The sequence below is a fragment of the Mesoplodon mirus genome, assembly GCF_964341445.2.
Source record: "Mesoplodon mirus genome assembly, chromosome: 8".
In the NCBI taxonomy this organism is placed as follows: Eukaryota; Metazoa; Chordata; class Mammalia; order Artiodactyla; family Ziphiidae; genus Mesoplodon; species Mesoplodon mirus.
The window spans coordinates 19,777,089-19,789,268 of NC_138984.1; the positions used below are offsets into that span (position 1 = coordinate 19,777,089).

The 12,180-nt window shown below is 54.0% G+C and overlaps 1 protein-coding gene across 3 annotated transcripts in view; it reads right to left on the reverse strand.

Annotated features, from left to right (window-relative positions):
* PNKD (PNKD metallo-beta-lactamase domain containing) overlaps positions 1-11,904 on the reverse strand; it is a 20,297-nt gene extending 8,393 nt beyond the window's left edge. For 2 of the 3 annotated variants that reach the window (XM_082630218.1, XM_082630217.1), the window contains exon 1: positions 1,844-2,024. In XM_082630218.1, coding sequence (XP_082486344.1) covers positions 1,844-1,905 — 62 coding nt within the window. In that variant the 5' untranslated portion in view covers positions 1,906-2,024. Of the gene's footprint in view, positions 1-1,843; positions 2,025-11,643 lie in introns of those variants that run through there. The other variant, XM_082630216.1, reaches the window with a different exon arrangement.
* Between the last annotated feature and the right edge of the window lie 276 nt (positions 11,905-12,180).

Genomic DNA, 12,180 nt, shown 5'->3' on the forward strand with positions numbered 1-12,180 from the left:
TTATATTTTAGTACCTTACGTGGCACCTCTTTCCTGCCTTTTGAGCAACAGGCTCCAAATTCCATTTTACACTGGGCCCTGCAGAGCATGAGCAGGAGTGGTCTCAGGCCCTCTGCTCTCGGGAAGGCTACTGAGGCTGGGGTGTGGGTGGGGTCGGTCAGTGCTCAGTGTTACAGGGCAAGGCAGTCAGAAAAGCGGGGGTGGGGTGGGTTCTGGCTGATTAAGCCTGAGACAGAAAAGTTGAGGTGGGGATGTGGACGAAGGGCCCTAAATCCCTACAGAGGCTTACTGTGTCTGTGTCGGGGAGGCAGGAGGGGCAGGCGCTCTTCAGGCCCCTTTGGGAAGAGCAAGCTGATCTGTCTGCAAACAATCTGATCAAAACCAAGCTTGTTTCCATGACAATTTGGTCGAAACAATTTAGCTGAAGGTGAATCATGGCTGTCCCGGCTCTGTGTGCCCATGCCCTTGTATCAATTGGGAATCTAGACGCGCTGTGGAGGGGTTTTGCCATCCTTTTTTAAAAAAATTAATTAATTTATTTATTTTTGGCTGCGTTGGGTCCTCGTTGCCGCACGTGGGCTCTCTTTTAGTTGCGGCGAGCAGGGGCTACTCTTCGTTGTAGTACGCGGGCTTCTCATCGCGGTGGCTTCTCTTGCTGTGGAGCACGGGCTCTAGGTGCGCGGGCTTTAGTAGTTGTGGCGCACAGGCTTAGTTGCTACGCGGCATGTGGGATCTTCCCAGACCAGGGCTCGAACCTGTGTCCCCCGCGTTGGCAGGCAGATTCTTAACCACTGTGCCACCAGGGAAGCCCCTTGCCATCCTTTATGTGTCTTATGTCTGTTTTTTCATAGACCCTGTTTTTGTTTTTATTTTTAAACCCATTTCGGCCACTTCCTACTTTCACTCATTCCATAATATTTAGTGAGGCCTTGCTATTAGCCTGCTCTGGGCACACAGTGAGTAAGGCAGAGTCCCTGCCTTCTTGAAGCTTATATTCTAGTGGGACAGACAGGACAATAAACATACTGTCAAGTGAAGATGATGAAATAAACAAGGCAAAAGGACAGAGAATGAGGACAGGAGCTGCTATTCTAGATCTGGTAGTCAGTCACGGAAGGCCTCTTTGAGGAGGTGACATTTCCAAGAAATAAGGGAAAGGCCGTGTGAGAATCTGGGGAAGGGGCACCAAGAACAGGAAAGCGAGAGGTACCAAACACCCAGAGCGGGGGTGAGAGCTGGTGGGAGCTGCTGATTCTCTCCTTTCTCCCTGCTGTGCTGCCGGACTAACAAAGACTTGGCACAGCAGAGATGCCCAGCCAGAGGGGAGGGGTTGGAACAACCTAAATATCCTGGATTGGACTCCAGACCAGAAAAAGAATGTTAGGGGGGCAGTGTGCAAAATTTCAGTAAAGTCTGGAGAGTGGTTACTAGTTTGTATGGACATTGATTTCTTCGTTTTGATAACTGTACCATGGCTATAAAAGATGTTAGCATTCAGGGGAGCTGGGTGAGGGGTACATGGGAATTCTTTGCACGAATTTTGCAACTCTGAAATGATTTCAAAATGAAAATTTTAAAAATAATAAATAAGGGGCTTCCCTGGTGGCACAGTGGTTGAGAGTCCACCTGCCAATGCAGGGGACACAGGTTCATGTCCCGGTCCGGGAAGATCCCACCTGCCGCGGAGTGGCTGGGCCCGTGAGCCATGGCCGCTGAGCCTGCGCGTCCGGAGCCTGTGCTCCGCAACGGGAGAGGCCACAACAGTGAGAGGCCCGTGTACCGCAAATATAAATAAATAAATAAATAAAAATAAATAAATAAATAAATAAGAAAATAAAATCACCCTTTCCTCTGTGACCGGACACCACCCTGCATCCATGCTTGGAGTCCTGTTCCTGACTTCATTTCTTCCTACTTAGGCTTATGGAAAGTGCAGGGGCTCTGGCAACAGAAAGGTCCGGGTTCCAGTCACGGCTTGGCCCTTCCTTGGTCTGAGAACTTGGGCAAGTCAGTGGTCTCACAGATCAGGCTTCTCATCTGCGTGAGGATTCAGTGACATAAAACAAGATGACAAATGTTAACATTCTCCAGGGCCTGACAGGTGGAAGGTGTTTAGCAACTGCTGTTTCCTTCCCAGATTCAGCCGGGCACCCCTCATAGCTGCTAGAACATGGCCGTCCACATCTGGGAGGGACTGGTAAATGTTCCTCCCTTATTGGATACTTATTATATGTGCTTTGTGCTCCAGCGAAGATGAAGATGAACAAGTGTGGGGACTGGGCACTAAGAAGCTGCAGTAAACAAGGCCCTGCTCTTTCATTGATTTTCTCCAGCAGATACTTACTGCACATGCTGGACAGGGTGCAGACGGCAGAGAACAAGACAGATGGCTCCCTGCCAACATAGCAAGAGGAGCAGCCAACAGACACCAAACCGGAAATCAAAACAATTGACAGGCAAGCCGTTAACCGTTGTAGGAAAGGAAGATGGTCTTACTGTAGACAGGGTGGTTGGGGAAGGTCCCTTCTCTGTGGGCGACGCTTGAGCAGGGAACAGACAGATGACGGAGACAGCAATGCAGACTGTCTGGGGGGGTGTAGCACCAGCACCCTGGGGCAGGCACGAGTAGGGCACGTTCTAGGAGTTGCCAGGGGGCCTCGAAGTCTCTAGCCGGAGAAGGGGTCAGCAAGGTGCGCAGGCGCCAGGCCACGGAGAGGAGGTGGAAAACTGCTGGTGGGTTTTAAAGTGGGGAAGCATGTGTTCTGACTTCCCTTTTTTTTTTTTTTCATGGTACGTGGGTCTCGCACTGTTGTGGCCTCTCCCGCTGCGGAGCACAGGCTCCGGACGCGCAGGCTCAGCGGCCATGGCTCACGGGCCCAGCCGCTCCGCGGCATGTGGGATCTTCCCGGACCGGGGCACGAACTCGCGTCCCCTGCATCGGCAGGTGGACTCTCAACCACAGCGCCACCAGGGAAGCCCTGACTTCCCTTTTTAAGAGCTCGCTCAGTTGCTGTCAGAAGGTACAGTGAAAGGGAGCCGAGTGGAAGGTGGCAGGGGAACCGAGTCACTCAGTGGGTGGAGATGACGAGGGCCTGGCCTAGAGGGGATGTTGGAGATGGAGAAAGGTGGGGACGGCTGCCAGACCCAAGAGCTGTGCTGGCCGGGGTGGCCCTTGTGGGTCTGAGGTCTGGATCGGTGCAGAGCATGGGGAGGGGCCTGAGGACCTAGTGGCCCTGGGCCACTCTCTCCAGGCCTGGTCCTTCCCTGACAATGAATTTCTCATGAGTCTCTCAAGTCCCTGAGCTCCGGCTTCTCCTCCATCAGCCGTTCGGCTGTGTCACAATCACCAGGGTCCATAACCACGCTTGTCAGCTCTTCCTTCTGCTGCCCCTCTTTCTGGGAAAGGCCCTGTCATCCTCCTAGCTACACAGCTTGAGCGCCCCTTTAACCCTTTCCCCAGTGTAGGTGACCCAGACAGGATTCCTCTCAATTTCGCTTTCCACCCACCTCCCCCGCATGGGCTCACCCCTGGGAACAGGCCCTAGAAGCTCTCAGTGAGGCCCTTACGAAAGCCTCCTTCATCCAGCTCTCTGCCTCTGAAGCCAACTGCAAACTTCTGGCAAACGTTTAAGTTCCTAAAGCACCTCCTTTGACTGCATGCTGCTCCTGCTCAAAAGCCTTCAGGGGCTCCCCATTGCTGATGGGAGAGTGTCCAACCCCCAGTCAAGCCCTCTGTGGGCTTGAAGGAGGCAAGTCTCTTCCCCCTCCTCCCGTACGGCCCAGTGAAAACCCCGTGTCCCAAGAGTGAACAATCAGACACCCCTAAATGTCTGTCAACAGCATAGTGGATAAATAAGTGGTGACCTGTCCAGACCATGGAAAACCATACATCCAGGAAAGCCAATGACCTAGAGCACCAACCCTCAGCCTGCACAAAGCTCCAGCACATTCTGTTGACATGCCACAGAGAAAACAGATAACCTGACAATATTTATCTAAAATGCCAAAGCATGCAAAACCATCATTGGTATTGTTTAGGGATAGAGACATATGTATCAATAGTAAAAGAATAAAGGCAGCTGAGGGGATAGTCAACACGCACATTAGCAGGGCTTCCTCAGGGGCGGGGAGAAGGTGGGTGGGGAGGTGGGCACGGGCTTCACAGCATCTGTAATATTTTCTTTCTTAAGCTGGGAGGTGGGGGGATTGTTATACTATCTATCTTCTTCTGAATGCCTGAAACAACTCATTAAAATTTCAGAACTACAGTCCTGCCTGGCTCCCAGAGTTCTCAGCCTGGAATACCCTGCAGGCCTTTCTACTTACTAGAACCCTAAGCATCCTTCAGGGCTGGGCTCAAACCCGGCTCCCGATTGTCCCGGCAGAAAGCTATCTTCCCCTGCTCCATCTGGGGCACTCAGCCTCTCCCCAGGCCTCCAGGGGCAGGTGAGCCCTGCAGGGCCTGGGCCTTATCAACTTCTACCAGGAGCCCTAATCGGCGCCGTGCAGGGGGCAGGCAGTCACGAGCCTTCTCCTCGTGGCTCCTCTGCAGCCCCATGGCTGCCCCCAGCACTAGCCCAGCACAGAACTGGAACCCACAAAATGCTGGCTTAGTGACCAGGAAAGGCAGGGCAGGGCTAGGCGTGCAGGTATTAAAGTGACGGGCACAGGACTTCCCTGGTGGCACAGTGGTTAAGAATCCGCCTGCCAATGCAGGGGACAAGGGTTGGAGCTGCGGTCTGGGAAGATCCCACATGCCACAGAGCAACTAAGCCTGTGCACCACAACTACTGAGCCTGCGCTCTAGAGCCCACAAGCCACAACTACTGAAGCCCGCGCACTTAGAGCCTGTGCTCCGCAACAAGAGAAGCCACCGCAATGAGAAGCCTGCGCACCGCAACGAAGAGAAGCCCCTGCTTGCCACAACTAGAGAAAGCCGGAACACAGCAACGAAGACTCAACGCAGCCAAAGATAAAAAAAATAAATAAAATTAAAAAAAAAACAACAACAAAAACCCCAGGTGCTCCTTCTCTCTGAACAAGCAGCAGAGTCCAGGAAGTTCACGCGACTTACAAGATGACATTGACCTCCCCAGGGCCTGATGTGGAATTCTAACTCCCTGCCACTGGGTCCCCAAGCAGGGTCAGCATGTGCCAGAATGCATCAGAAGGATCTCGGAGTGCTGGTGAAACAAAAAGATTCTGACATTTTCCTCTTCTGCTTACCCCAGCTCTGCCCGCCCCGCCACCCCGCCCCTCCTGTATTCTGATTCAGCAGTTCTGGGGCCCGGAACTACCCACTGTGGCCTCACCAAAAAGAAAAGAAAGTTTCCTAATTGGTCCTCTGGGACCCAACTGGGAGACAGAAAAACCACTCTGCAGGGCAGGGCCGGGGCCTTGAAGGTGCCTGAGGGCCCTCCCCGCGGGTCAGGGCTGCAGGACACAGCACCCCTCACCCCAGTGAGGGCCACAGGCATACCTTTCACTTCTCGCCTCGCTGAACCAGAGTGTGGCGTCTTTGGTATCTGAGCCTGAACCTCCAGCCCATGGGAGGCCACCAGGGACAGCTGGGGCAGTGAGACACAGCCCCTCCCCACCCCCTTCTTTTGGCTGGCTGTGGAGGACACACAATGAAGCCCTTCTTCTCCCCCTCCTCCCTTGAGCAGTCTTGCCATCCTGGGCAGCTCTGAGAGAGGCCTGGGGGCTGTCTGTCCCAGCTAGGCCCTGGCCCCAGACTCTACCAGCTGGACAACAAGCCCAGGCTGAGAGGCTTCTCTGGTCAGGGGGTGATTTTGGCTTCTCCTCTCCTGCACCCCCGGGACCCAGGTTTTCCCAGGCTTTGCATCTGACCAGTGACAGGCAGTCTTTATGAAACCAAACCGGAAATGCCTGTCTGAGGGCTGAGGGACCTGGACAGCCACCAGGACACAGAGTCCTACTGGAGCACAGCCTGCTCTGAAGCCCCTCAGGAACAAATTGAACCACTAGCTGTTCTGTGCTTTCTCAAAACTGAGGAAACTGAAGATAAGGAGATAGCTAAAAAGGCCCTCAAGAGTGAGAGTTTCCGGAAGCTGTCAGCAGGCCTTGGGGGGTAGGGGGACCATTTCCCCATGACCGGGAGAGGGGCAGTGCCTGCATCAGATCAAGACACAGACCTGAGCGGGAGACCACGGGGCCTGTGTCTACTGTCTCCATACCCATCCCGGGTATGGTCCTCTGCAGACTACAGTCCTCTCCAGCCTTCACCGTCTTTCCCAGGGGGAGGAAGAGTGGCTGCTGAGGGCTCTTGGGGAGGACCAGAGACACAGGCATTGCTGGCGGCCTCTGCCGAATCTTGGTCCTGGGCAGGAGGCCCGGACTATTTCTGTCTCCTTGCCTGAAATCCCAGGCCACCTGCCCAGACAAGGCCCCTGGGGTTTGTTTGGTTTGGTCTGTTCTTTTTGGCTGCCCCTCCCCACGCCCCCGCTCCCTCCCTCACCCTAATCCCAGGCCCTCTTGATTCAGTCCTGCTCCCTGGGCTAGGCCTGTGGGAGTCCAGTGGGGAAATCACACCTCTGAACACCTAATGCAAGAATGAGCAAGAATATGCAATGAAGGCTCTAGGAGGGGAGAAAGCACCAGGGGTCACTGGAGGCAGAGATGAATTTTGACTGGGGAGGGCGGGCAGGCTTCGTAGAGGAGATGGTACTTGGGCCAAGCTATTTATTCATTTAAAAGCCCTTTAACATGGGGATATATGTATATGTATAGCTGATTCACTTTGTTATAAAGCAGAAACTAACACACCATTGTAAAGCAATTATACTCCAATGAAGATGTTAAAAAAAAGCCCTTTAACAAGGGCCAACTCTGTGCCAGGCACTGTTCTGGAAGCTGGGATATAGTAGTGAAAGCAGTTTCTTCCTTCATGTGGCTCATATTCAGGTTGGGAAAGAAAACCAATAAACAATAGGCAAGTCGATATATAGGATGTCATGTGGTGATATGTACTACGGAGAATAACCTAGCAGCGTAGAGTAACAGAGCGCAGGCATGGGGGCCTTGCTATTTTTACACAGGGTGGTCAGGGTAGGCCTCTCGAATAAGGTGAAATTTGAGCAGAGACCTGAAGGAAGAGAGGCACAGCCATGTGGCCATCTGGGGGAAGAAAGTTCTAGTGACAGAGAACAGTGACAGAAGGTCTTGGAGTTCAGACTGTCTCAGAGTGTTTGAGGAACAACAAAGTGGCCTGTATGGCCGAAGCCCAATGAGCAAGGTGGGAGCATACCAAAAACAAGTGAGGTTGGGGATCCGCAGGCCATCAGGGCCTGTGAGCCATTCCAGAGGGATCTAAGCAGAGAAGTTACACATTTCTGACTTCAATCTTAACAGTTTCATCCGGGTTGCTATGCTGAGAGTGCTCTGGGGGTACAAAGGCTGAAGGGAGCTGTCAATTTAGGAGATCAGGTGAGAGGTGACCACAGGTTGGCCCAGGGTTGTAGCAGTGGATGTGGGTTAAGTGCTCAGATTTTGGATATATTTTGAAGATGAGCTTTGATGCGACAAAATTTGACGTAGGGAGGAAGGCCTGGCAGGCCCCAGACAGAAGTACAGCAAGAGCACAGAGCCTGGGGAAGATGGGATTGGGGAAGATGGGTCCAGAGGGGGTGTGGGAGAGCCCCTTTGGGTGAGGGGTGTGGACTCCATTCTGTAGGCAACGTGGCCTGGGGAAGGGGGCACTGGGAGCCATCCAGCCAAGGGGCTGCTGTAGATGGTGACACTGCAGCTCTCCAAGGTCCCAAGGCCTGCAGAAAGGAAAAGGACCCTCCCTGCTCCCTTCCTGCAGGCTGTGCTGTGGATGGCCCAGACCACTGCCTCTATGTGGCCTTTCTTCGGGCCACGAGCAGGTGGGTCATTCACTCAAGGGTCCTCAGCTCAAGACCTTTGCCACCCTTTGAAATCAAGCCAGTGGTCCTCACTGGCCCCAGAGAAGGGCTTTCCTCTTTCAGAAGTGGAGCAAGCAAGGTTTGTCCTGGGACAGCTCGTTTCACTTGGGTCAGGAGGTTCAAGAAAGCTCATCTATGCTTAGGAGTGAAGAGAGCGCTTGGTCAGGGAGGGTGGGAAGGTTTTGTTGGCTAGGACTGTCCATCCGCAGAGGCCGGGCGCTTTCCACTTTCTCAGACATTCTCAAGGCATTCCCAGCCTAATTCCCCATTCACCCCCCTCCCCGCCCCGCCCCCTGCAGACAGGCTCTGCTCAGGGGCCTTTTCTCTACTCAAACCTCCTCAACTACTACTGAGAAGGCAAAGGGGCAAAAGGGAAACTGAGGCATGAAGCAGGAGGCACCCATAGGGGAGCACACACTCCAGATCCCAGCCTCCTCAAGCACACCCTGTTCCTCCTGGGGGAAACTGTCACACCCTGCCTCCTGCCAGTTAGGGTCCCTGTTCACATGCTCCTCACCCCGGCTCCTTGAGAATGGCGACCAGACTCCGCTCATATCAGTGATCCCACAATCTCGACCCAGGGCAGTTAGCGGGGTCACTGAATGAATGAAAGGATGTGGGATTTCCTGATGGGTACATGGGCAGGATAGGCTTGGAAGACAAGAGCAGAAGCATGCAAGGAAGCTCCAAAAAAAAAAAAAAGTGAGGGACTTCCCTGGCGGTCCAGTGGTTAAGACGCCGTGCCTCGGGCTTCCCTGGCGGCGCAGTGGTTAAGAATCCAGCAGCCAATGCAGGAGACACGGGTTCAAGCCCTGGTCCGGGAAGATCCCACATGCTGCGGAGCAATTAAGCCTGTGAGCCACAACTACCGAGCCTGTGTGCCACAACTACTGAAGCCCGTGCACCCTGGAGCCCATGCTCCGCAACAAGAGAAGCCACCGCAGTGAGAGGCCCGTGCACCACAACAAAGAGTAGCCCCCAGCTCTACGCAACTAGAGAAAGCCCGTGCGCAGCAACGAAGACCCAATGCAGCCAAAAATAAATAAATAAGTAAATACATTTATAAAAGAAAAAAAAAAGACTCCATGCCTCCACTGCAGGGGGCACCGGTTCGATCCCTGGTCAGGTAACTAAGATCCCACATGCCGCATGGTGCGGCCAAAAAAAAAAAAAAAAAAGAAGAAGTTGACAAGCCTTCCCAATTAGAGCTATCTGGGCACCTATTTAAAAAAAAAAAAAGGAAGCTCCAGAAGGAGCCATGGCCCAGCGCCATGTATCCTCCCTCCCACCCATCCCCCATGCTATTATAGAATGAGCAATTGCTAACATTTCCTGAGCACTTACTACAAGCCAGCCCCTCTGGAGAATTTCATTTGATCCTCACAGGAGCCCTGTGAGATAGGCACTATCACCAGGCCCATTTACAGATGCAAACAACTGAGGCACAGAGAGGCTGAGTTATTTGTCCAAGGTCACGTGGCTACTAAGGAACAAAAGCTAGGATTCAAAAGCAGATTGTCTGTGCCCACATGCTATGTGCTTAACTACTACACGCTGCCTCCCAGGCCCCGCAGAGTCCCAAATGTGTGTGTCTACCTCAGGTCGCCCAAATCGACCCTCCATTGTGCCCAGTTATCCCCATCCCAAGACAATGGTGGTTATGTTTGAGGAAAGCCCTTAATAACACTGTCAAACACCGGTGAGTATTGTAATTCATGATAACATCAACAACGACTCCTCTCCCAGCCATTGCTTCCTATCTCTATCGTCCACTTTCCAGCCTCCAACAGAATCCTCTACTTGTGGTCCTCTCAGCCACACATTTAGGATGGAGTGTGCCCATGCGCTCTGCCCCTCCCATCATGTCCTGCCTCATCCTGTCCCCCTCCCTCTCCATCCTTCCTGCGGGCACCCTCACAGCATTGACACCTGCCCATTTCCCTCAGACCGTTTCCTGCTAACACCCCCTGTCCCTCCCAGCAGCCAGCGGCTTCTCCCCCAAGGGATTGGACTGATTGTTTCCCAGACACTGGAGGGGCAGGATCTGGGATTCTGATTCCAGGCACGCCCTTCTGCTCTGCAAATTTGGGGAGTTGATTCCAAGGCAACCTTGAAATCCAGCGACAGGAAAGCCCACGGAATACTGAATTCCAAAGAAGCTCTCTGAGAATTCCAAGTTTGAGGATTTGGAACTCCCAGACCCCAAGTTCTAGGAATAGCCAAACCCTCAGGATTCTGAGGTGGTGACCTTGGGAATTTTGATCTCAGGACTTCTGATTCCAGTCTCTTGTGGAAACTTTTATTTTTCACTTCCTCAGGCCATCTGTGTGATTTTAATGTTACCAATTTTGAAAGCTGGAAGTATATTTAAAAATCCCTCCCCAAATAGAGCAATAAAATTTCCATAAATTTTGTAAGGAGAAATATTTTTTTAAATCGTGAATATGCAGATATTTGAATATTTGTAAATCTCATTATTTTAATGCAGAGCAGTGGTGACTTAGTTGGAGCATCACTGAGAATGTGACCATTGTTTGGGCTATTAGAGATGCGAATGCCCCAAAAGGCACACATGCAAGATTCCCCCCCACCCTATGTTTTTCCAGTTTTCCCCTCACTGGGTCCTTATATCTCTTTGTCTTACAGTGAGTGTGAGCACAATCCTAGGGGTGAAGCTTCTGGGATATCTGGGGTGGTCAGGGGAGGAGGGGTGAATTGTACAATGTCTTCTCTGAAACTCAGGAAATTCCCGGCTTAGGTCCTCCCCCGAGCCTGGCCTGGGGCCAGGGCTCCCATAGTTCCCAGGCCCAACATCACTGTCCTTCAACTGGGGCCTGAGGTCCTGCCCCCTGGCCCTGCTGGTAATGGGAAGGGGATAGAGACCCTAGGAAGCCTTCCCCTTGTGGCTCCTTCCCTGCCTCTTAGTGTTTCTGTGGCAGAACAGGGCTGGTCGCCACCCTTGCTTGGCCCAGGAAGGATTAGAAGTAGGTGGAAGGGGAGAATGAGGACTGGGGTGGGGGTGGAGGGTGGTCAGAAAGGAAAGAGTCACTGGAGGTCAGTGAACCAGCGGCAAGTCAGGCTGAGTGATTAGGGTCGGATTTCACAGCCTGAGGCTTATGACAGGGGCCAGGATTGGTGGGGGAGGGGATTGAAGGAAAGGGACAGACCGACCTACGGAGTTAGGACTCTCTCTTGGGACAGAAGAGCTTATATTGAATGGTAGGGAGTTGAGCGATGGGGAGAGGGACAGGACACATGGAAGGAGTTAGCGGTTTCACGTGAGACTTAGAAGGTCTGAGACATTCCTTCTCACCAGCACCTGCTCACTGGAGGAACTTGCGGGGGTGGCGGGAGCCCGGGCTCCTGCACCTGCTCTCTTTTTCCAGCTCCCTTGTCTCCAGCCCCTCATCTGGCTCTTTTCTCCAGATGTCCTCTCAACGCTCCCTTTCTCTGGCTACCCTGGCCTGCTCCCCACCCCCCCGCCGCAAACTGCTTTCCCCAGCCCAACCCAATTTTCCACCCCCAACTTCTCTTTCTCAGTCCCCGCAGATCAGTGGCTTCTCCAGTCTGCCTCTCCGATCGCTCTTCTCTGGCCCTGGATCCCCTAGCCCTAGCCCCGTCAGAACCCCTAAACCCTTCCGCGGCACCCCTCTTCAGTCCCCCTTTCCAGCGCGACCGCTTTCCCGAGCCCCGCATCCCGCCGGAGCCCGGCACGAACCCGATTCGGAAGAGCAGCCGCTGGCTACGCGCCATGAACAGGCTGCGGAGGGTCCGCCGCGTTCGGCAGCTGCTGGGGCTCACGAGCAGGACGAGGACCAGGAGCAGCAGCCCGCAGCTGGAGACCCACAGCCACGACGAAGGCCAGCCTTGCCAGGCCATGCTGGGGGCAGGCGCCCAAGGCCGCCCAGGGGGCGGGGCGGGGCGTTGCTAGGCGACGGCTCGGCCCAGGCCCCCACTTGGGGAACCTGAGGGGTTGGGGCCACGCCCCCTGCACCCGCAAGCTGGGGGACTGGGGGCGTTCTGGTCCCGCCCCTCCATTGGCTCGCGTTCGCACCCGCCCACTCGCCGCCCCCGGCCTGGTGCATGCCCGGAATGTCACCCGGCTGCAGGAGGCCTGGCCCCGCCCCCGGCTGGCCGGTCGGGAGGCGTGGCCGGAGCCGGCATCAGATCTGCGCTAATCCCGGTATAAAATCGCTGGAGGCCGGGGATCGGCCCCACACCCTGCCACCTTCCCCCAACAGGGAACTCTGAGAGA